The sequence below is a fragment of the Diceros bicornis genome, chromosome 22, assembly GCF_020826845.1.
Source record: "Diceros bicornis minor isolate mBicDic1 chromosome 22, mDicBic1.mat.cur, whole genome shotgun sequence".
Lineage (NCBI taxonomy): Eukaryota > Metazoa > Chordata > Mammalia > Perissodactyla > Rhinocerotidae > Diceros > Diceros bicornis.
Window position 1 is genome coordinate 21,148,648 of NC_080761.1, and position 25,569 is coordinate 21,174,216.

Below are 25,569 nucleotides of genomic sequence, written 5' to 3' on the forward strand. Positions count from 1 at the left end.
CCAGCTCCACCCTGAGGCCGGTGGCCAGGCCAGTGACTTGGCTCCGCGCGACATCAGCGCGGTCAGGCTCCGCCCCGCCTCCCGGAGCCGGTGACTGGTGCCGGGGCGGGGCGTCGAGCACGTGACGTCATCGCGCTCCCCGCCGCCGCCGACGGGGTTTTCGCTGACGCACAAACTCCGCCCCCTGCCGCCCTCTTTCCCTCACTGCCCGAGCAGCGGGCGGAGGGACCGCGTCAGTCGGCTGGAGCGTGGACCTGTGTGCGTGTCGACTTGGGGCTAGCTCGCTCCCTGGAGCCGCGCAGCTGCCCCGGTCGTAGCAGAAGCGACGGAGAACGCCATTAGCGGGCCCTCGCGGCGCCCAGGCCTCGCAGCGCACGCCCCGCTCGCCCTCGGAGTCGGCCCTGCCCGCCGCCGGTGGAGGCGTGAGGCGACGACGGGCGAGCGCCGCGAGCAGCGTTAGCCGCCGCGGCCTGCAGTCCTCCCTCCGCCTCCTCCTCTGCCCCCCCCCCCGCTTCCCTCCTCCCACTTCCCGAGCTCCGGCGTGTCCCGGCCACGCTCGGTGCTGCTGCAGGAACAAAGGAGGACCCCGCGGCGGCGGCGGCGCCACCTCCGCCTGCGGCTCCCACCCGCTCCCGGCCCGCGGCGGCTGCTCCAGGGCGCCCGGCTCGCTCCTCCCGGAGGCCTTGGCCCGGCCCCACCGCGCCGGCGTCCGCGCGAGCCCGGCTCCTGCGCTCCTGCCCCCGCTGGGTGAGTGGTGCGGGGTTGGGGGAGGGCGCCCGGCTGCTCGGGTCCCCCGGGGGTGGGAGCCGGGGGACCAGAACCCTAGCGAAGCCCGAGCGGGCCGCGGATGGCGGCGTCCGAGGGAGGGGAGCCGGCACGCTCAGGAAGTACAAAGACGGAGGCGTCATCCTGTTGTCGTGGCCCGAGGCCCGGCTCCTCGCAACGCGCGGGCGGGGGAACAATGCCCGGCGTGCGGCCTCCGGGAGTTCGGGCTCCGGGCGTTCGGGCTCCGGGCCTACCCCGGCGCGGGCAGCCCGACCGGGAGAGACAAAGAGGCGGTGGCGGCGGCCGCGCCCCCGGCCCCTGCTCGCCGCACCCCCGGCTCTCCGCCGCCTCTTCGGAGGAGCCGAACAGGCCCGGGGGTCGATGGGGGCCGGCAGCGTTGGGGTCGGCCCGGCCCGCGGAGCTGCTGCTGCGCATGACTCAGTGATTTTTGGAGAAGGCCCTGCTGGGCTCTCTTGAGCCAGGCCTTTGCTTGGAGGGTCTTACGGAGAGGGATGGGGGACCAGTGGGACCCGAACTTGTTCTCATCCGCTGGAACGTGGGTGAGGGGGCTTTCCCTGTCGTCGTGTTTTAGTTTTCCCTGCGTCGCTGCATTTCTCGCCCAAGGTCCCTTTCATGAGGGAAATGGAGTATTTTCTTTGTTTCGTGCGTTTAGGCTGGTGAACGTGAAATTCTTTGCTCTCCTTCCACGCATTCCGTGGAGCTGTGTTTTGGGGGAAAGGCCCAGGTTATGTTTATTGATTGAATGCCTCCCGAGAATCTGATCTAAGGACATATTAGGGTAAAGTAGTATATGGGTCACAGAGCCCCTCTTGTTAAACTTGGCGTTCAGGAAATTGACAAATTTTTTTTTAAAAACTAAATGGAATTCATTTTACTTATTTTTGAAAAGTATTTCAGAACTGAATTGGTGAAAATATGATAATTTTATCTTTCGAGTTTTTTCTTAAAATGTCCAAAAACAATTAAAGGATTTGTTGTAGTTTGTTCTTCCCGATTTTCTATCTCTAAGGCCCGAGATTAAGCCTGGAAAGGAGCCTTTAAAAATCATTAATCTCCATTTGGCAAAGAGGAAACTGAAATCTGGAGAGTCAGGACTTGCCTAAGGTCACTGGTTTAGAGATAGTTTAGAGATTAGAACTCGGGTCTCAACTCCAGGTGAGTGGGCATTGTTAACATCTTTTAACATGTGCGCCTGAAAGAACTGAATTCCATGGGTATGAAAGCCTTTTTAAATTCATGTTTGAGGCGAATTTTTCAGTTGCATGCCCAAGTTTTAGTTTTTTTTTCAAGCTATAAATTAAGGAAGTCGCAAATTATAAAAATAAACTTTTCAGCTCTACGAATTATAAAACATTTCAGCTATACGTGATAGAGCTGACACATGAATGCTCAAGTTTCTAGCAATTGGAAAGGTACTAAATAGTAATGGTATTGTATTCTTCTGAAATTTTGCCAAGTAGGAGGGAAACAGTACCTAATAGTGAACTCCCTCTCTCCCCTCCAAAAAAAATTGCTACTAAACCTGAGAATTCTTTTTGCCTTGATGCTCTCTCTCTTGTGCTTGGCTTTTATAAGCAACTCTGACCATTTTGGCTTCACGAGGGATTAATGATGCTAGATTGGATTTGAGATTGTTCTCTAGCCCTCTCTAGCCCTTTCTACGTTAGAAAAAACTGTGGCAGCCTTAATGGCATCTTTTTGTTTTGTTTTCTTATTGTAGCAGATATATGAACGCTGCTTGCTTAGTTCTTGGGTTGTGTAGGAGTTGGCAGGCTCTGAGATATAAATAGAAGCTGATTTCAGAGGCCCCTGTTGACTAGGCTTTATGTGAGAGCCTCCATCCAGCTCAGCCTGTCACATTGCAGCCTTGTGACAGGCTGAAGCGCCTGCCCATGTGATCTAAGCTGCTGAGAAATATTAAGGCAAGCTGTGCACATGTGATGGCATTTAAAAGCTGAGTTTCTGGGGGTGGGGGGAAGGAATCTACAAGATGGGAAGCCATGTAGGAGACTACTGTCTTGGTGTTTCTTATGTCTCAGAGTTGGAGTCTATTTATAGTGAATTGAAGGTAGATACGTTTTCTGAAGAAGGAAAAGTGGAATACTCTGCATGTCTAAGTGGATGAAATCACTGGCTGAGATCCCTCCTCATTTTATTTATATAAAATAAAAGATTTTAAGAATTGGGTTAAATAATATTATTGTGGATTGACTCTTAAACTTAGGCCTATTCTAAAGCCACTGTCAGATGACACTGGAAGCTAGTATTGAAAGTGTGAGCTAGCATAATTCTTAAGCTAGCTTCAAGGAATGGCCCAACTTTTTGCATAGGGCAAAGAGTCACACGCTTTGCATGGTGGGCATGCAAATGCATACATAATTTATTATTGGAAGCATTTTTTGCACATATTATAGTCAAAGGTTTAGAAACCCAGCTGAAAACGTTTATTAATAAACTTCATAAGTGATGTTGAAGTGTTTACACTACCCTGCTCCAAAATGAGTCAGCTAAATTCCACCTGCTATTTAAAGAGACAGCCACAACTAAATTAGTAGCATTGTTTGAAGTAAGTTGTGGATATTGGTCACTCTCCATACATGCTTGGTCAGCTGAAATATATTCAAGCTTGATATATGGTGTCTTTTTGCTAACAAAAGGAAAGATTACTGTCATTTAAATGTTTGGGGGAATAATTGTCAGGATTCTGGCCTGGTCAAAAGTTGTTAGTTCTCTTACCCCCCTTTTATAATTTTGGTAAAAAGTGTTAGTACTTGTTAAAACATTGTGTTTAATAACTCACTAACAGGTCTGTTCTAGTATGTGATAGTCTGAAAAGGCCATATGAAATTCTAGGAGATGACAAGCTCTAGCTTGAAGTACTTTCTTGCGCTTATCTGAAATGTTCATTACTTAATCATAAGTAACCTCAATTATCGACATTAAGATAAGTTTAAATGACAGTGACCACAAGTTATAGCACATCATCTTCCTTTGATTAAATGCTCTCAAATATGTGCTTTTTTGTACATTCCTCCATACTTGAAGATGACATAGAAATCCTCCACGATTTTTTTTAATTTTTCTTGAATAATGTGTATTTTCTCTTAAAATTTACTAAATTGAGCAAAACATTACTATATTTGTGCTAATTTTTACAAGGCTTTTGGAAAAGCCAAAGATATGCTTGCTGTATAAAGTTCTTTCTGGTAATCTAGCATTAAATATTGCCGTTACTAAAAGTTATATATTTATATTGCTTTACTTTGCTATATTGAAATTAAGCTTGGAAAGGTTTCATTATTTTCTGGTATGAGGAACACAAGCACTTGTTAAACGTTTTAGTAGCTCGAGCCTTTGGCTGAGAAATCTGTGGCTGATAATTAGTACATTGCAGGTTTCTAGGCACTGACTTGAAAATACTCAGACCCAAAATTCACACCTCAAATGTAGAACATAAAAGGGATTTTGTAACCAGCTGATTCCTAAATTCTTAAAGAGCTTCACTTGTTGGTGCCAAGGTAACAAGTAGGGCTAGGTGATCTACCAGCTCTTTTCAGTCTTCTCTAAAGGTGTTGCAACATTTTAAAAGTACAGATTGTCTGCCCCATGGCAGAATTGTTGAATTACTAGTGGGGCCCAAATGTGTTCAGATGTTAGCTATGAGAAAGCTTTAGAGCTACATCCAATACACAGATAGTTTAAAAAACCATTAGTAGATATCGAGAGTCAGTAATAAATTCTGATTATCATAGACTTTTTTTTTTTCCAGTTGTAGGTTCCATTTAATATATTTTAACCAATGAAGTAAAAACAGCAGATTTGGTCTGCCTATAGTGCAGGAGAGCAGAAAGTGATTTAAAGATACCAGATGCCCAAATTGATTAAAACATAATTCTGATATCTGGCAGAGTGACCTTTTCAGAAATTGAAACAAAGAACAATAGTGTCAGGTAAAATAATACATTTTAATGTTTAATGATAGAATTTGTTTTTGTCCTAAATAGAATGTGAAGTCATTATAGTTCATTATTTACCAAGCTAAAACACAGTTCCTTTCATGCCCTTTGTTTTATAAAGGCAACTACATAATTCATAATTTTCATTGCCTACCCTTTTTAATGATTAACACAATTTGGGCCTTTGTTAGAAACAGACTTGGTGCTTAGAAATAACAAAGGTACACTGGTGCTTTTCATATTAATTTAGTGATTTGATTTTGGTTACATGCTAGTTTCTAAAATTTCATTTTCATTTTGTTTATAGCAGAGAACTATGGCTCAGGAAACTAACCAGACCCCAGGGCCCATGCTCTGCAGTACAGGATGTGGCTTTTATGGGAATCCTAGGACGAATGGAATGTGTTCTGTTTGCTACAAAGAACATCTTCAGAGGCAGCAGAATAGTGGCAGAATGAGCCCAATGGGTAAGTTGTTTCCAAGGAAAAACCCATTTGAAGAGCTGATGGATAGAAAACATAGAACCAAGAATTGGGGCCTAAGGCTGAGAATCAGTGATGAAAGCCTAAGGAGAGAAGACCTGAGAAAAGCTTGAAGTTAAAGCCAGAGCCCAAGTACTTGGCATTGACTCCATCAGGAATGAATGACTGTCCACAAGCATCTACTAGCTTTTTCAATTTCCTTTTTGAGGTTTTGTTTCATACTTGTGTTCAATGGATATGACTTTTTTATATATATTTTTGTTTGGATACTCACAAGTATAGGATTCTGCAGCACAGTGAAAGTGCTTAAATCACTAACCTAATTAAATGCAAGTATTTGTTACTTATTAATAGTCATGATAGCCAGTGTTTGTAGTGTTGCTTTGTTGCTTACAAATACTTTTTTTAAATAGGGACAGCTAGTGGTTCCAACAGTCCTACCTCAGATTCTGCATCTGTACAAAGAGCAGACGCTAGTTTAAACAACTGTGAAGGTGCTGCTGGCAGCACATCTGAAAAATCAAGGTAAGATTGAGCATTTGAGTTTTTATGATAATAGGAGGAGGAAATAAAGATATCTGTGCTATCCATACCATTATAATTACAAATGTTAATATGTAATAAGGATGTTAATATGTCAGATGCCCTTGGCTTTGCATGTGTTGCATAGTGAGGGATTCCAGTGTCCTGTAATATATGATGATGTAGGTCATTGAGTAAAGATGTAGATTATAATGCACTTCATAACACCCTCAAGGATGCTGTGTTGAGAAAGCTGTGCTTTTGTTTCCCTGTAATTGAGATGTAGGGATTGTAAAAATTGAGGCTCTGCAGACTATTGCAATGCCACACAAGGCATTTTGGCAAAGCTGCCCCTTTTGCCCTTAAACAAATTACAGGCACAGCTAAAAATTGCTAGTTGGCTGAAATAGAACATCATAACCTATACAAATATGCAGCCTTGAATTGATGAGCCATTTATCAAGTAGCTTTCTTTACTCAACCATTTGTGCTGGGCATCCAATATCCTTTTAAAAATTTAGATTATTTAGCTCCGTTTGATCATGTTGGAAATAATATATAATTTAAAGTTGAACTGACAACTCATTATCTCACAAAGAAGTACTCTTAACATTTTTAAAAATGTTTGCTTGAACTCAAATAGAAATGTGCCTGTGGCTGCCTTGCCTGTAACTCAGCAAATGACAGAAATGAGCATTTCAAGAGAGGACAAAATAACTACCCCGAAAACAGAGGTGTCAGAGCCAGGTATGCTTTTTGTTTAATACTAGTTGAGTTCTGGATTTGTTAGTACAAGGAAGGTTGGTGGGTGGATTCTTTTCTTCCCATTGAAGGACCAAAGAGGGGAGAGAGTTATAAAATAGAGGCCAAGCAAGAACCACTATCTTTCAAGTACCTTGAAGTGTACAAGAGTCACTCTTTACTCTCTTCTTTGTTCTCTTCCTGTCCCCCCTGGCCCCCACACCCACAAATCAGCAAAGTTTATAATCCGAAGACTGGAAGTCTTAAGAATTTAATAAACTTAGAAGGTAGTTTACCATTCTGTTTTAAAGATATCTACATCATTAGAAAAGGTATTATTCATAAACACAAAAGAAATTATATATGTTAAATTTCAAAGCCGTGAAGAAAAATTTTATAGTCAAAAGCAATAACTCTTCAGTCTTGATGTTGTCAATATTGTGGAAAAGACTCAAAAGAACATACTGAACATTAAAAGAAACTTTCAAGTTGAAGAAGTATAGGATCCCTCGCGATCATATCTTGTTGGAGTTTAAAACTCAGTATGGAAAGGCATTTTGGTTTTCGTTAGATAGTGACTTTGAGTCTGTGCTTAACTTACATAGCACAACCAGAAGTGCTCTGATGTTGCCAGAAGGTTGACTTGTTTGAATTATCTGTGCTAGGCTCTAGAACTAGGATCTGCCTACTCTAGAGTGCACATAGTTCATTTGATCAGTTCATTTCCTGGTACAGTGTTGACTGAACACAATATGAAACTTGATTGTGAGGAAATAGTGTCAGTGGATATGCAGTCTGCTCTGGAGGCTTTTGCAAACATCGCATAGCCAAGCTTATGTGAACTGTATCAATCTTAATTTATCAAGTTAAAGTGAAAATTCGTAAGTTGGGCAGGTGAATCCATGTTTGGTATTTTGAAATGAATTTTATCTTTCTGGAAAAGCTAACCACATTTGTGTGTTTGTGAGGAGTTTCTTTACACAAAATTACTCTGACCTTGGAACAATACTCTTGGGTGAGATCTGTAGCTAGTCTCTGCATTATTTATTTCTTAGGCATTCTGTAGTTTGCTGCACTTTGCCTTTTTTGTATCATTTTTCTCTTCCTCCCCCCCCCTTCTTCCTTATGTGTCTTAGCAACCGCTGTTCAGTTTGCAGATATGGTCAAGGAAATGGCTGTCATGCCACCTCCCCTGCCAAACTGTTCCCATCGATGATTATTATTTACCCATATCTCATCAGGAAAAATTATATTAGGGTAGCCATAGCAGATTGTTAGGAATAAGTAGTAGGTGGGTTATTATTCTGTTAGTCTAATATTAGGCTATTAATCTCACTGGATATCTTACTGATGCAAGTGAATTATAAATTTGGGGAGATTTTAGAGTAAGTTGTCATCAAACCAATCAGCTTGCTCTAGAGTTTGAATTTATGCTAATAGCATTGGTACTGGCATATTGTTTAGGCAGTAATTTTAGCATTGCCTACATTTGCTGTTGGGGTTTGGATTAATATTAAAACTCAAGATTTTGCAGTGGTTCTGGTGTGGTTGAATTTTATAAAAGTAGAACTATATTTGGTATTTTGTTTTAAAGAACTTAGTAATGTGGGCTTTAATACAGTAATCTGCAATTTTATCGTGTTGACAAATTCTGTTGACATGACTGTGATTGATTCCAAAGCCTCTGAACTAAAACTTAAAGCCCTTTTAGGTAGAAAAACAGGGCTTTTTAAAGTAGATCATATCTCTCATTCTCTAAATTTTGGACCCATTTTACATAAGTATTACACAGTAAGTAAAAGCTGTGCTTTAAAAAATCTTGTTTTGCCTATGGAATTCTTAATAGTCTAAAATCAAAACTTCACAAGTACTTAAATTGTCCTAAAGACAATGTTTGCTAATCTTTGAAAAGAAAAATTTTTAAAAATTTTCCAGATATTCTATTGATGACAATATAAAACACTTGTTAAAATGGCAGATATGATTATTGTGAAATTTTGGGATCTGAAGTCAATTAGGGATTAATGGTTTAGGTCTTAACTTCTCAAAGTTTGCTGGTTTTATCTACACAATCTTTTCTATCAGTATAAAACCAAAAGGACTTTTTCATAGCCAAGTACCTCAGAAGTTGGCAACTTTATTTACTGAGTAGTAGTGAATTTAAACTGCCCTAATTATGGAGTTTGCATTTAGGCAATTGTGATATGGAAAAACCGAGCATATGGCCAACATCTCCCAGGTCTTTAAAATTTAGAATTAGGATTTTGTTTTCTAGTAGTGGCTGTTAAGAGTGAGTTTAAAGGAATTTGAGTGATCATTTTACAAAGTTGAGAGGAGCAAATAGTGGTATGTTGCTTGACAAGAAATTCTCAGATTTGAAATAAATTCTGATATTAAAGTAGAAGATTCTGTTTAAATAGAAAGTACATGTTTTTAAAAAAGAAAGCTGTCTTAAATATTTTCACTAAGAATCTACTGTCTTTCTTAATTGTTTTATTTTTTTGATTTAGATGATTGTCAGCCCATGAACTCCTGACAAAATTCTAATTTTTACCCTTGTTTTTCAGTTGTCACTCAGCCCAGTCCATCAGTTTCTCAGCCCAGTACTTCTCAAAGTGAAGAAAAAGCTCCTGAGTTGCCCAAACCAAAGAAAAACAGATGTTTCATGTGCAGAAAGAAAGTTGGCCTTACAGGTATTAGAGAACACGAAAGACAGTGTATATTTTACTGCTAGGATTTAACAAGGAGCTTCTGGTCCCTAAGGGACTGGTTGGTCTTAACACAAAACAAAAAGCCCAGCTTTCAGGAATATCAAGTTTCCAGAGTGGACTAGAAAGGGGGATAGTGGGGAGAAGTTGGATTTGATTTACATTTGTCTCTCTAATGATATGAAACCCTTGATTAAACTTCAGGCCTTCTGAATTACTTTTTTATTGGATTAATACAAATTTATCCCTTTTGATTCTTTCCTTTGTTCTCCTGGGCAAAAGGTAGCTGAACTAAACAGTAAGCACCTACTTTGAGTCAGGCACAAAATGTTCTGGATACTTTTTAATTGTTTCTTTTAAATCTCAACTTCATGGTTGACTTTCCCTAGTTTTCACTTGAGGAAACATTATCCAGTTAACGTGGTAGGACTAGGATTTGAATCCAGGTCAGCCTGACTCCAAAGCCTATGTAATTTTTATCCTGGGTGATATCTCTGGGAATTCATGGAAGAAGTTATTTGAATTTCTCACCGTATCAAAGGAGGTTAAAAGCTTTTTCACAATTTGAAGTGACAGACTTTTGTCTGTCTTTCATGTTGCAAAGAGCCATGAAAATCTGGTTCCTTTCCTCTAGTGACTAAGGCTTTTTTTTTTTCTTTTAATTGCTGCAAGTTCCCAAGTGACTCTACTTCCTCTTGTGTGTACAGGGTTTGACTGCCGATGTGGAAATTTGTTTTGTGGACTTCACCGTTACTCTGACAAGCACAACTGTCCATATGATTACAAAGCAGAAGCTGCAGCAAAAATCAGAAAAGAGAATCCAGTTGTTGTGGCTGAAAAAATCCAGAGAATATAAATTAGTACTTGTGAAGAGACTGAAACTTTGTTTTTATTTTAATATATGGTAGGAAAACATTAAAGAGCAGATGCATGGCCATTTTCCTTTGATGTTCTCCAGAGTTTTACTTTACAGTTGTCTGTCTTATAATTGATATTTTAGGATGTTTGGGTGTTTGTTACAGGCAGAATTGGATAGATACAGCCCTACAAAATGTAGATGCCCTCCCCTGAATAAATTGGATGAATATCTGCACAGCAAATTGAAATACACAGATAATAGGGACAAAATTTAGTTTCCACGTGCCAAAATACATGAAATCTCTGCATGTTTGCAGCATATCTGCCTTTTGGGAATGTAATCAAGGTATAATCTTTGGCTAGTGTTATGTGCCTGTATTTTTTAAAAAAATGGTACACCAGAAAAGGACTGGCAGTCTACTTCTACCATAGTTAAACTTCACCCTGTTAATTTCCACAACATGTTCTTTGGAAGCAGGAAGAAAGCTTTATATAAGGAGGATCAGACCTTTCCGTGAACCAGTATTTGGTGCCATTTGTAAGCCTGGTTAATTGGTCTTCTAAAAGCTGTCAAATAAGACATTCTGTGAAAGGTAAACATCACAACTGGTTGTCATAAGAGTAAAACCATCAAGCAAACAGGGTCTTGAGCTATCTTTGAAGCTTATTGTGCTGGCCTGCACCAGAAGATGTCTGCATTACTCTCATTGCTAAAAATGTTGTGTAGCACAGAACTGCGCTATGATTAATTTGTTTACAAGAAGAAATTAAAACTCTACGTTCGGTTTTCACATACAGCGGCTCTATTGAATAACATGCATCTGAATTTTAAGTTGCGAAGGTATCTGAACAGTTAATTTTTCATGTGCATCTTTTGTTGAATGTTTTGGTTCAAGAAAGAATGTTTAAAGCTTTTTTTTGAAGACTTCAGTTCTTAATGTAACTGTACCCTTCTGCATGGAAAATCATAATCAACATGGCTGCAGTAGACTTCTTAGTGGTATCCAGCACCACTTGCAGAGGGCTGCTTTATCATATTAATTGTACTTGGGTGTAGGACTCTAGTGTTCTTGGGTGTATTGCATGGGCTGCATTATCTACAGCATTGTACAATAACAACTAGAAGAGGCAGTATACTTCACTGATGCTTGTCTGGTAATATCACTTCTGTGTTATAATGGAAGGTTTTTTGTGATGTATGAAACTTGTGTTTTTTTATATATAAATGAGTATAGTTAGATTAGTGTTGTGGTAATGCCTGTTTTCATCTGTAAATAGTTAAGTATGTACACGAGGCACTACTGATTTATTGCAGTGTTCAGTCCTAGTATTTACTTTATTAAAGCATCCAGTTTTGCTTTCAATTTTATGTACCTTAGTTCTGAGTTAGATCTGCAGATGTGTACAGATAGTTCATATTTATGTATTGCACATAATCATGCTCTTCAGCATTGATGCTATATTGTATTATGTAAATAATAAAAGCCATGTACAGAGGGAAACTTCTACTTGTTCATTGGGTTTTTAAGCCATAGTTAGAAATCCTAAAGGGGGATGATTAGAAAATGTTTCATATTCAACTTTGTGGTTGCATATGTAGACATTGCATGGCTATATTGTAATTTTTTTTCTGTTGCTATCCCTGAACATGATGTGTTCAAGTGAGAACCATGAGATGAATTTTGTGAAACATCTTCAAGTATGGTACATAATAGGCAATATATTTTTGAAGAAATGAATAGGCACAAAATAATCTTAGAACTTGAGAAAGGAATGAAATTTGAACAATAATGGCTTATCTGTCCCTTTTCCATTTTTTTTGCTTTATAGGTGACACTTTAGGCATCACAATTTGTACAAAAACAGGCATAGTTTTATTTCTGTTTTGAGTTTGGCTCTAACGTAGAGACGGACCTATGGGCTTGGTTTTCGCAAGTGTTAGATGAGATAATACAGAACAAGGAGTAACAGTGATATGCCAGCTTTGCCCATGGGGTAGCTGAAGCCAAAGCAGAACCATGGCTTCTCTGATGGAATCTGAAATGGAAATACTGACACGGGTTCATTGTCACAGTTCTTTGGGTGCTGCTAACTTGCTTCATGTGGGGGGAGTATATATGTGTAGAAGTCCATGTGATGAGATAAGGATAATCTCTCGTCAAATATGAAGGATATTGAAGAATGACAATTGACTTGAAAATTATGGCATTTATAAGGCAAATTTTTATTCAAAGTTTAAGACTTCCCTTCTTTAGTGCCTATCTCTATCAAACAGTGGCTTGATAAATTTTGAAATCAAAGAATGGTATGTGGGGGATAAAGAAGACTTAGATGGGAAGATGATGGACCCTTGGGCTTCATTGGTCTATAATGGTCTTTGAATAGGCACGAGATTGTGGTAATGTTTCCATAATTTTTTATCAGAAACATTTAGTACAGATTTAGACTAAGGATTTAATTTGTTAGGAGCATCGGTTGGGGACAAAGGAATGAAAGGAAGGCAGCTAGGAAGATTGAATTCTACGTAGATTTGCATTCAAGCCTGAATGTTTTTCAGGCAAGACCGTAACCAGGCTTTAACTTGGGAATATACACTGAGTTATCAAGCATTTTGAGTATACTGTATTTGTATACAGTAAATAGACTCACCTCTTTGCATAACCCCACTCCAAAAATGTTTTGCTAGGACAGACCATGATGACATGAATTAGCTGTGTGACCTTGGGCTAGTCCTGTTATTAAATCTGGTCTTTGTGGGCTTTATAGAACTAGAACCTCAGATTTGATGAGGTGGTCTTCCTACAGGGTGAGTTAATTGGCAAGGAAAGAACTTTTTTGAGTGGTATGGCAGTGGTTAAGAAGATAATGAACCCTGGAACCAGGCTGCTTCATCTGTAAATGAGGCTAGTGACAGTGCCTGGCACACAGTATTTATTAAAATTTTAAAGACTATTTTTTTAAAGCAATTTTAGTTTAGGCAAAATTGAGAAAAAGAGATTTCCCGTATACCCTCTCCCACAATACATGCATAGCCTCCTTTATTAGCATCTCCCACAAGAGTGGTAACATTTGTTGAAATTGATGAACCTATGCTGACACATTATCACCCAAAGTGCATAGTTTACAGTTCACCGTTGGTATTTTCTGTGGATTTGGACAAATGTATAATGACATGTATCCATCATTATAGTATCATACAGTATTTTCAGTGCCCTAAAAATCTGTTCGTGTTCCAACCCCCTCCCGGCCCCAGTCCCTGGCAACTACTGATCTGTCTACTGTCTCCATTATTTTACCTTTTCCAAAATGTCGTAGTTGGAATCATACAGTATGTAACCTTTTCAGATTGACTTTCACATAGTAATATGTGCTTAAGTTTTCCTCCATGTCTTTTCATGGCTTGCTAGTTGATTTGTTTTTGGGACTGAATAGTATTCCATTGTCTTGTCTTTTTTTTTTTTTTTCTTTTTGAATCCATTCACCTACTGAAAGAACTGCTTCCAAGTTTTGGCAATTACAAATAAAGCTGCTGTAAACATTGGTGTGCAGGTTTTGTGTGGACATAAGTTTCAACTCCTTTGGGTAACTACCAAGTGCAAGTGCTGGATGATATGGTAAGAATATGTTGTATGAGAAACCGCCAAACTATGTTCCAAAGTGGCTGTACCATTTTGCATTGCTACCAGAAATGTAGAAGCGTTGCTGTTGCTCCACACCCTAGCCAGCATTTGGTGGTATCAGTGTTCTGGATTTTGGTCATTCTAACAGGTGTGCAGTGGTGTCTTGTTTTAATTGGTATATTCCTTGATGACGTGATGTGGAGCGTCTTGTCGTATTCTCATTTGCCATCTGTATATCTTTGGTGAAGTGTCTGGTAAGGTCTTTGCATTTTCTAATTGGGTTTGTTTACTTACTGTTGAGTTTTAAGAGTTCTTTATATTTTGGATAACAGTCCTTGATAAGATGTGTCTTTTGCAAATATTTTCTCTCAGTCTGTGACTTCTCATTCTTTTGAGCTATTATTAATTTTAATGTCCTAGAATAATTTCTAGAACTTGGAAAGAGAATTATTTGAGAATTAACAAAATTGGTTACATTAAGTTGTACAGTGAAAATGTAAAGTTCTGTAACTTTTTAAAATTTTCAGTTTAAAGTGATTAAATCACCTTAATCATTCTTTTCAGTGAAGGCTTTTTTTGCATGTGTCTGCATTAAATGAAGTTTTTAGCAAGTAACTAAAAATGGGCAGATGTCTACCAAGTAATGTAATAGCAACATGTTAATCATACCTCTGTTAGAATTATATTTCTTGGCTGGCCCCATGGCTTAGCGGTTAAGTGGGTCTGCTCTGCTGCTGGCGGTCCGGGTTCGGATCCCGGGTGTGCATCGACGCACCGCTTCTGGCCATGCTGAGGCCGCGTCCCACATACAGCAACTAGAAGGATGTGCAGCTATGACATATAACTATCTACTGGGGCTTTGGGGGAAAATAAATAAAAAAAAATTATATTTCTTGAATTGGTAATACATTCACAGGATTCAAAAACGAATTTGTCCATAGACATTGAGAAGCAAAGCCTCTCTCATCCTGTCCCATACCCTCCATCCTCAACTCGAAAGACACACATTTTAGGTAACTGTCATAACTTGAAAGCTTAACTCTTCCATGTCATGTAAACGTTTGACTGTGTACAGAGACTTAATTTGAGTCTTGTTTGCTTAATTAATTGACTGCAAAGTTCTTATGGTGATTTTTGTCCATAAATATTAGCTTTTAATTTTGGAGAGAATGATGGCTGTGGTTGCTGGTTGATTCACAATAAGATTAGGTAGCCTTAAACTACGTGGAAGGGTTTCCATGGGTGAAGCAGTAGGTGGTTAATGAAAAGCAGCTTTAAATTTGATGAAGCAGTTTCTTGTGTTTGTACAATCTGCTTTAAAAACAAATGGACATGGGACAGGCCCGGTGGCACAAGCCGTTAAGTATGCGAACTCCGTTGCCGCGGCCCGGGGTTCGCTGGTTCGGATCCCAGGTGCGCACCGACGCACCACTTGGCAAGTCATGCTGTGGCGGAGTCCCATATAAAGTGGAGGAAGATGGGCATGGATGTTAGCCCAGGGCCAGTCTTCCTCAGCAAAAAAAAAAAGGAAGATTGGCAGATGTTAGCACAGGGCTGATATGTGCTAAAATAAAAATAAAAAGGAATGGACATGTACAACAGAGTACAGAAGTGCCCTTTAATACAGCTATTTCCACACACAAACGCTGGTTTTGAATTCACATAAAGGCAAAGAGCACTGTTTCTGTATTTTCCCTCAGAGTGCATTTCTGTTCTAGACCTAAAAGTTTATTTTGTCTGCAACTAAAGTCTACTTTCCTTTTTAGTATAGGTACTGATGTGGCTAAGTTATACTTCACACGAGAAACTTAAGTCAACAGCAAGATAACATAAGTTACAGGTTATTTTCTAGTTGGTTAATAATCTGTTTTGAATATATTTTTTCCTGATGATTTTGATTGAAACTATCACCACAGAACCTCAGATTGTGTACGTCTGAAATGATTGACAATGTAACCAAGACTGTTCAGGAATCAGGGTAATCTGTAGGTCTACTCAGAAGTTACTAGGAAATCTTTCTAACACATTCTTAAATTTTAGTTGAGTGCAAGAACTGTTCTCAAAATAGCATTTACTTAAGCACTCACCCTTTAGAGCTTAGGAATCAGCCAGAAAAAAATATAAACAAACTAGCCTAGATGAGCTCAACTTAAACACTTAACGTATGAGTGAATTTCTCAGATTGATCCTGTGTGTGTCATCCATGGCAAAGTAAAAAATGTTATCTGATCGTATATGCTTCTGCCCTCGCATCCTTCCGCATTACTAAAAATGTGTTCAAACGTGCAAATTAGAGTACCATGCAAACAAATATGATCTAGATCTTCTATTGTGTAACACTACATCTGCTCTTTCACAGAACTTCAAGAATTGAGAGTACTTTTTTTTAAAGCATTTCTTTAAAGAGAATTCTTGTTATGGTTCCATGTGTACCCCTATGAGAAAAGTACTTCCTTACTAAGGGTGATGTTTCTTGACATACCCCTCCCCTGATGTACCGCATGTGCTTAGAAATAGCACCCACATACTAAAAATATTTGGCTTTTAGTGTTGTCTTGCACTAATAATCACTATTGTAAAAGTAATTCTACTGTATAAATTATAAAACTTAAATATGGTCAATCTGCCATCCCACCCATTAGCCTTTAAAATCTGTGTTATGTTTAAATGCTTGCTAAAATTACCTATGTTTAAACAAGTTTCATTTTTAACTATTCTGTGGCTTATTTATTTGATTGACATGAAAATTAGATTGTTCTGCATATCTGGGACAGCATAACTGTTTTTTTCAGTAGCTCTATAGATTGGCAGGTGACAAAAATAATATAACACGAGACTTCAGAAATTTAATAAATAATGATACCTGTTAGAAAAAATTGCAATCTGCAGGCATCAAAATATCGTGCATTCATACTCAGGCACAGCCCTTTAGCATTCAAGTGATAGGTATGTTTATCTGGGTCTTTGATTAAGAGAAAGAGGCTTTAAAAGTCAATTAAGGATAGCAGATTTTACTTGGTAAATTGGAACCAAGAATTTTCTAAATTCTAAGAAAGGCATCTTAAGGACCTTAGACAATTGTCACAGCTAACCAGTGACCAAATCTGCCCAGTGATGAACAGCCCTTATACAGAAGACCCCAGATCGGATTGAACATAATACTTAGAACTGAATTATATAGCATTTCAAACTTCACAGCAAAGTTAGCTGTTCAGTGACATGCATTAGTAAGGTTAAGGGTCAATGGCTGCTTTTTAAGATGAGCTAGACGTATGAGGTGTGGTAGGAACCAAATGAAACAGACCTATTAAAGTTGTTACAAGAGCGTTCTCGTGATTTGCATCTGGGAGGCTATGTCATCCTCTGAGCACTAAGGAACAGACAGAGTCTTGCATTTGACACCAAGCTTCCCCATATGGGCTAGGCAGGGTGTGTGTGAGCAGGATAAGAGAGGCATACATGGTTTTGGTTTTCAAGGAGATCATGAACTAGTACAATGGATAAGAATGATCTTCTGAATTGCTAAATTGGCCATGTTGATTCTAGAACTGAGAAATTGATGATCAGAATTAATTTTGGATATTGTTAAGTGTAGGTCATTACTCGAAGCCTCTTCTCCCAGGAACAATAACACCTTACAAAGTTTGTCACTATTATAGGTGGAGAGTAAAGTTTTCATGCCAGGGGGGAAAAGCAGTGGAGTAGACGGTGGTTAGATACTAGCTTTAAAGTCACTTCGGGTTTGTGACTGAAAAGCTGTGTGACTCTAGAAAAGTTACTTAATCTTGAGTGCCTTCACCTATGCAGACTTTAAGGATTAAAATGATGATGCATGTAACACATTTAGTAGTGTCAATCACATTTTGAGTGCTTGATACAGTTAGGTATTTTAACATTACTAACACAGCTAATAACCCCTGCAAAGGGCTATATTCACAGACGTTTAAGAGGCCAGTTTCTGATCTGTGTAGTGTAACAGTCATTTTGCAATCAACTAAAATTCATTTGGTGGAATGGAAACGAAATCCCACCACTAGTTTCTCTCTGCAAGGCTGACAATTCTTAAGTTGAGGTCCATGAGTCCCTAAAATTGCATGCAAAATTTGGTGTCTGTGTTTCTTGGTAGAGATTTCAAAGAGAGCCAGGACTCAAAGAAGACTCAGGATCTAAATGGCCTTCCTGGGAAGGTACTTGAATATTTTAAGAGGGAGCTAGGTGTTATACAAGCTAGGAATACCAAATCTGCCATGTTCAGCTGCGGCCTCTCTGAGACAATATTAGAAGAAAAGGAGTACCTTTACTCCTCTTATTAGAGGCAGCAACAATGGCTCCTATGACTGAAAGAGGAAATAAATTGGTGGGTCACAAACATAGTCCTCCAGTCCTTTTAAAAACAATTTTGCCTTGCCATTTTAGTTTCCTTTTCTTCGATACCCTCTCCTACTCCTCCTCTCAAACGCAGACCAGAGTCTCAAGACAGCGTGCTTTGCATGATGCACAGACTTGCAAGCCAAGAAATGTGACTTTCAAGCGTGTTATCTTACATAGTGATTGTTTCAACCTTATGAGTCCAAATGGCCTCTCCTAGCCGTGGCTGAATTGTCAGAGTACTGTTTTGTGTGAGGGAAACTAAATCATCTCTATACTGCTCTTTCCAGAGTAGAGAAGTTGAAATTTATTCTGAGTCAGTTCAGGACAACAGCACTTTATTACTGGTGACCTCTCTTCTGGTGCACACTTTCTCCCTGAACCTGTAACCCAGCCTGCTATTACTGGACGAGTGTCTTAGAATCAATCTTTGGAACTCTTCCAATGCTTATGATCTTTCCCATTCCGCTGATCCAGACACTGAAACTGGATGAGAATTGTCTACATGGTGCCTAAGTGGCAAGGTAGCCTAAATCTTTTAGCAGAGGCATTCCCAAATCTGGATCATCAATATCAACTGGAGAGTTAAAAAAAATACACACACATACTTGGGTCTCAATTCATTTCCACTAAATCAGAACATCTGGGACAATTTGTATTTTTTTTTTATTGAAGTCATATTGGCTTAGAACAGTATGTAAATTTCAAGTGTACATTATTATATTTCAGTTACCATATAGACTGCATTGTGTTCACCACCAATAGTCTAGTTTTTATCCATCACCATACATATGTACCCCTTTATCCTTTTCTCCCTTCCCCCACCCCTCCACGTCTGGTAGCCACTAATCTGTTCTCCTTATGTATGTGTTTGTTTATCTTCCACATATGAGTGAAATCATTTGGTATTTGTCTTTCTTTGTCTGACTTATTTCGCTTAGCATAATACCCTCAAGGTCCATCCATGTGGTCACAAATGGCAAAATTTTTCATGGCTGAGCAGTATTCCATTGTATATATATACCACATCTTCTTTATCCATTCATCCATTGATGGGCACTTGGGTTGCTTCCACGTCTTGGCTATTGTGAGTAATGCTGCGATGAACACAGGGGTGCATAAATCTCTTTGAATTGTTGATTTCATGTTCTTTGGATAGATACCCAGTAGTGGGATAGCTGGGTCATATGGTATTTCTGTTTTTAATTTTTTGAGAAATCTCCATACTGTTTTCCATAGTGGCTGCACTAGCTTGCATTCCCACCAGCTGTGTATGAGGGTTCCCTTTTCTCCACGTCCTCTCCAACATTTGTTATTTCTTGTTAATTACAGCCAGAGAATCTGTATTTTTGACAGCTCTCCCTTAAGTGATTCTGTTAACCAGATTTGGAAAACACTGTTTAGAATATATGTCTCCTCTCCCACAAACTAGGTCCATACAGCACAAAGAGAGGTAAGCTTGGATGGTCCAGTGCCTCACTTACTGGAATTGTTATGAATGCAGTTTTCTCTGTCTATGTATTACCCGCATTTCAAAGTACTGGTATATGTGGTTTCTTGTTAGAACTCGTGTATTTATTTATTTTTTTTTTTGGTGAGGAAGATCAGCCCTGAGCTAACATCCATGCCAGTCCTCCTCTTTTTGCTGAGGAAGATTGGCCCTGAGCTAACATCCGTGCCCATCTTCCTCCACTATTGTTTTCTATCCATGATTTCTAATACCACATTAGAGTATTTTGCAAAATGCTGACATAGGAGCAAATCCATTTTAGTTTTAATACAATGGTTCCTCAGTATACAGCTCAGACATTTCACTTCGCAAATCCTTCCAAAAAGTAACCACTTAATCATATTGTCCTTTGGAGTTCAGTGAAACTCAACAATAAACCTCAAACAATAAATATTGTTGCTTTAAGCTTTGGAGCCTATCTACCAATCGTGCTTTCAAATTCATTGGTGGCACTTGCTCACATTTCTACAACTTCTCTGCCTGGGTACTCCACCATTTTACCTACTTGTGCATTGATACCCTTTTATTTACCAGCCTGGAAGGAAAGCTATTGAAAGCTGTAGGCACACTTCCCAGCTCTGGAGAAGGGTTAAGGAAAGGCAGTGGGAATAAAGGATCATTTTTCCTCTGCATTGTGTGTTGTCTAGAAAAGATGAGCAAGAAACCACAACGAGGAAATCAGACAGCTCCCAGCATACCCACTGTCAGGGCTCCCTGGCACAACTTCAGAATCTTGTGCAAAAGCTTTTTAAGAACAGTGGGCACCCATTTATTTAAATGTAAGTACATAATCAAAAGGTAGATATGAATAAGTATTTATCATCAAAGTCTTGGCTTCATCTCTCTAAATGCAATCCAGGGCCACATGAGGATATGCTAGGGAATACAGAAGAATTATTGGAATGGATTTTTGGTCCCAAGAGAGATGGCACAGAGTCACTCAGAGAAGTGTGCCTCATGAGTCATTCAGAGACATCTTCCTGCTGTGGAAGGCAAAGAGCTTCCCAGGAACAGAGGAAGGGCACCAGGGCCAAGTGAGGCAGAGGTGACCTTAACCGAAGAGGCTGGGCATCCTTGAGTAACTGTCTCAAAGAGGAATGTATAAGAAAAAAATCAAAGACCTTGAAACTGGATAGACCTGGGCTCAAGTCTTTGCTTCAGTTCTTAACAGCGATGTGGTTTGGGGCAAGTTATTTAACCCCTCTGTTTCCTCAGTGGGAAAGTGGGCCTAACAAGATAACTACAGGATTCTTGTCCCAATTAAATGAACAACATCCAAAGAGATGAGCACACTATTTAGCACAGAGTTGATGCTGATGCTTAAAAATATTTGCACACTTTCTTTGCCATCTTATCTCCACTCTGCCCCCAACCATTGACCCAAGATATCTCAGCCAACTTAAGAAAGACCTTAGCTGGAAAGGAGTGGAGGAGACATCAATGCCAAGCTGTCACTGATTATGGCATAAACAGGATGGTTCATCTCCCTGCTATGGAAGGCAAAGAGCTATAACCATTGAGATAAACTCTGGTAGGGAAACCCCTCAGATTAATGTTTATCTAAGCCAGATTACCTGTGTTGCAAGAACAGGTCATCAGCTATAACCCAAGATGGGTGGAGTTAGGGGGTCTAGGGGGGATGCAGGTCTAGGGGACCTCTGCAAGGTGTTTAGAAGGATCTGTGAGGCACCTCCTGCAAAGAGCAGCAGACTTTGGGAAATGGTTCACATAGTGGCAAGTGCAGACAGAGTAGGCTGAATGACCATATAGGAGGCAACAGAGTTCTCTCTGAGATGAGAAATGTAATGACTTTGGGGACCGTCTGAGGGGAGGTGAGGATGAGCTATTGGGCAGCTGACATGGCTGCCAGTAGATAGTAGCCTATTGGCATAATGCAGTTTTCTCTTCTCAGTACCTTTTGGCCTGAGTATCTGCTATGTGCTGGGCCATCTTATAATTTGGATGTATAGCACCTCTATGGTGACCTGTGTCACACAGGCTACAAATGAACTTCAGTGTAACCTGTTGTTGTAAATTATCTGTAGCTGACTCCTTTCACTGCCGTGAATGGAGTTGAATTAGATTTGACTTTATGTGCCAAACCAGGGCCAACTTGTTAAAAAATTCCTCTTTATCTTTTCTCTCTTAGGGAAATGCATAAATACTTTTTTTATTTTGTGAGGAAGATCAGCCCTGAGCTAACATCCATGCTAATCTTCCTCTTTTTGCTGAGGAAGACCGGCTCTGAGCTAACATCTATTGCCCTCCTCCTTTTTTTTTTTCTCCCCAAAGCCCCAGTAGATAGTTGTATGTCATAGTTGCACATCCTTCTAGTTGCTGCATGTGGGACACGGCTTCAGCATGGCCGGAGAAGCGGTGCGTCGGTGCGCGCCCGGGATCCGAACCCGGGCCGCCAGTAGCGCAGCGCGCACACTTAACCGCTAAGCCACGGGGCTGGCCCAATGCATAAATATTTGAACATGACAAATTTAATGTGGCATTTTTCTACCTGTGCTACCAAAATTGAGCCAACGAGATTCAGTGAGTTCATTTTATTTAGTCCATTATGAGAGTCCTAGGATTTGAAACCAGCAGTTAATCATCTCCTAAGCAAAGTAAGGTCGATAATGAAAACTTAAAAAGCCATGAGTTACGCAGTCATGGAGTCGGGACCCCATTATAATATCATAGTGGTTCTTCTGTAATGAGCTGACAATGATCTGGTCTCACATTTAGTAGATGTAACAAGAAGGATAATTTCAAAAGTAGTCAGATGATTATCAGTACTATTATTTATATGACTTTATTTCTCAGCACATACGCAGGGGTTTGCTAACACTTGGTGTTCCTCATGAAATGGTTTCTAGTTGGTGGCATTCCAAGTTGGGCATCCCAGGTCAAACATAAAACAGCTGTTTTGTTTGGCATCAAAAACCAACCTGCATCATGAAGAACTGGTTTTACCGGCCCTTGTTTTCCTGATATGAAATGATTTCCAAGAATTACGGGCTGTTGTGTACTTTTTAGCTTGTAGCAGCATTCTAAAATATATGGTCTTAACACTAAAACATCAATGATCTTTTCCTAAAGACCTCAGGATAAATGGGATGTTTCCTGTGTCATAGCGTTGTATAGTATCAGTAATATACTTAAGGTCTTGAAAGATCACTAGGTATTTGTTGAAATAAACTGGATATTTTGACTATTGAAGGAAGAATAAGAAGTGACAAGGTAAAACATAATTTTTGACATTATGTTTGTTCTCTTTTTGAGTTGGAGATTTTAAAGGACAAGAAAGTTTTCCCACAGTTGAATTCAAATATATCTATGTATGTCTTTCACCTCCACTAAATTGCAAGCTTCTGGTACCCATCTTTGTATCACCAATGTCTAACAGTGCCTTGCACACAGTAGGAGCCAAAAAATGGTACCTCTCTTCTAATGACCAGACTCTTTGTAAATCAAGTGCACAAGTTTCCTGGGGTTACCATAACAAATTACCACAAACTTGGCAGCTTAAAACAATAGAAATTTATTCTCTCACAGTTCTTGAGTCTAGAAATCTGAAATCAAGGTGTCAGCAGGATTGGTTCCTTCTGGACATTCTGAGGGAAAATCCAATTTATGCCTCTCTTCTAGATTCCTGTAGTTGCCGGTAATCCTTGACATTCCTTGGCTTATAGCTGCATCACTCCAATCTCTGCCTCTGACTTCACATGGCCTTCTTCTTGTGTCTTTGTGTCTCTATATCTAAATTTCCCTATCCTTTGTCTTATAAAGACAATAGTCATTGGATTTAGAGTCCATCCTAATCTGATATGACCTCATCTTAACTTGATTCTATCTGCAAAGACCCTATTTCAGAATAAGATCGTATTCACAGGTGCCAGGGATTAAGACTTAAATGTATCTTCTTGGGAGACACAATTCAACCCTCTACATAAAAGATATAATGAATAAAAGACATAAGAATATGTGCCCAAGGAGTCTTGCTTTAACTATTATAATACGCTGCAGAAAGAACAATTATGTTGACTACGATCCAGGTATGTTTTTACATGAATATTACTTACCAACACTTTATTAGCAGTCTTGCCACAGATAAAAATTATATCAATGTGTACCATTTCCTTGACATGACAGAATCAATAAAGAAACCAATAGCTCTCTTTGAGAAGTACCATGATAATTATAAAAGTATTTATTTACTTATGGTTGTGAGAAATGTTGGTATTTATTTTCAATGTTGATACGTATTTTGAAAGATTCAGAGGAAAATGAGCTCTGGCTACATGGCAGAAACAACGCTAAGCGCTTACCCCTAGTTCCTCTTCTCCAGCACACAAGAAGACAATGATTCCTAAAATTCCTTGCAGTTAACCATGTATTAAAGTCTGACCAGCAAACTGTGGGTGGCAACAATGTAAGCCACTTCTAAGTTTGGCCTTAAAAACATTCTGTTGGAGCTTCCTTCCTCTTCTTTCCCTGCTAGGGTGACTTTGGGGCCACAATTTCTAGTGGCACAGTTATCGGATGGAGGAGGGCTGCCCGGCCACACCACAGTGTGACGAGAGTAATGAAGTTGTACTGTGCTGTGGGCCTCATGCCCCACCTCGCTGATGCAAGCTATGGATCGTGCAAGTTTATAATATCATCTGACGGTAAAAAAACAGAATTATGTGCATTTAAAGCCCCTGGAATACAAAACTGTGACATATTCACCTTTGTATTTCTAGTATTTTTCACAGGGCCTGGTTCATCATAATGTCTGCTTTTCTTTACATCAGGAATAGATCTCCTTCAAAAATCAGTATATGTATTTTTTTCAGCTTTATACTACTTGTAATGAAAACTCATTTGACATCTTATATTTCTTAACTATGTAAAAGAAAGAGAAAAATCGGCAACAACAACAAAAGCAAAAACAGTGAGTGCCTCCCATGTGTCACGCTCTCTGTTGTTAAATAGGTAGAACATATTTCTTCTAGAGGAAAAGATAGTGAAAATGCACTTCAGGTTTGGGAAACTAGCTAATCAAGTTAGCAAAACATCCTGCCATATCTACCAGTGAGTTATTAATTATTTTATTCATGAAAAGGTTTTCAGTACATAGGAAAAAAGTTATCTAGAAGAAAACTCATCAATTCATAAAATATTCCTAAAAGGAGAGAAAGTCTTCAGTCGTCCCAACTATACTCTGATCCAGAGCAGCCCCCGTTTTATGACTAGCCAGACCCAAAATGAATTAGGAGAGTTTACAACTTGATGTCATAGCAAATACCAAATCCAGCTGCAAGAGTTGGGACAACTGGGGGAGGAGGTTTGGTGGGCTGTGCAGACAGAGAGTCTTAATGACTAGAGAAGTAAGAACAATTATAACTGACAGATCTGAACAGCCTGCTCAGACAAGCCAAACATTAGTCAGACCTTCAGTTTGGTGACAACTTTGACAAGAATTTTTGGAAGTGACAACGAATGGAAAGCTTTATGCATCTAGATCAACACAACTGTTAATTACAGCCCCCAAGGAGCTCATGCATTTAGCAAATGATTGTTTTATGTATATTTTAACTTTCAAATGCTTCAATAAATTGCCAATAAAAATAAAACCTCATTTTCATATTCTTGAAACGAAGACCCTTCTTTAGAGCTCGGTCAGTCACCCCAAGTGTGTAAGTCCGGAATCAGTACGGTTTGTGTTTGCTAAGTATGATGACAGTGTAACAAAGATTTCAAAGACTGTGCTCCATCTGCAAACTTTGCAAATTCCTTTGGAAAAGTACAAAATAACTCCTATACTGATTATCCTAGCTCGTTCTTATCCAGCCCCCCACAACATCGTATTTTTTTTAATCTACTAAACACATTTGTTACTAAGTCAACTTAATTTCTTTCAAAATATTCTATAATTCAGTCTCGTCTTTTTTCTATTTAAAAAAAATTGATGAGGTTCTAATAATTTAGGTTTTAATAATATTTTGCTAAATGTGTACAAGAATTTTAAAAAATTAACTTGCA

At 39.4% G+C, this 25,569-nt stretch overlaps 1 protein-coding gene across 1 annotated transcript; it reads left to right on the plus strand.

Annotated features, from left to right (window-relative positions):
• The first annotated feature begins 236 nt into the window (after positions 1–236).
• On the plus strand, positions 237–10,137 carry ZFAND5 (zinc finger AN1-type containing 5). The gene is made up of 6 exons (XM_058565649.1): positions 237–747; positions 5,050–5,209; positions 5,638–5,749; positions 6,390–6,493; positions 9,055–9,180; positions 9,903–10,137. The coding sequence occupies exons 2-6, from the start codon at positions 5,059–5,061 to the stop codon at positions 10,049–10,051; spliced, it is 642 nt and encodes a 213-aa protein (XP_058421632.1). The 5' UTR covers positions 237–747; positions 5,050–5,058; the 3' UTR covers positions 10,052–10,137.
• Positions 10,138–25,569: the final 15,432 nt, after the last annotated feature.

What these genes read in the sequence shown, in the direction of transcription:
- ZFAND5 (XM_058565649.1), top strand. Translation starts at nt 5,059, where the DNA reads ATGGCTCAGGAAACTAACCAGACCCCAGGGCCCATGCTCTGCAGTACA. An exon ending in TGGCAGAATGAGCCCAATGG is followed by an intron (nt 5,210 to 5,637) that starts GTAAGTTGTTTC and finishes TTTTTTAAATAG; the next exon opens with GGACAGCTAGTGGTTCCAAC. An exon ending in AACAGAGGTGTCAGAGCCAG is followed by an intron (nt 6,494 to 9,054) that starts GTATGCTTTTTG and finishes CTTGTTTTTCAG; the next exon opens with TTGTCACTCAGCCCAGTCCA.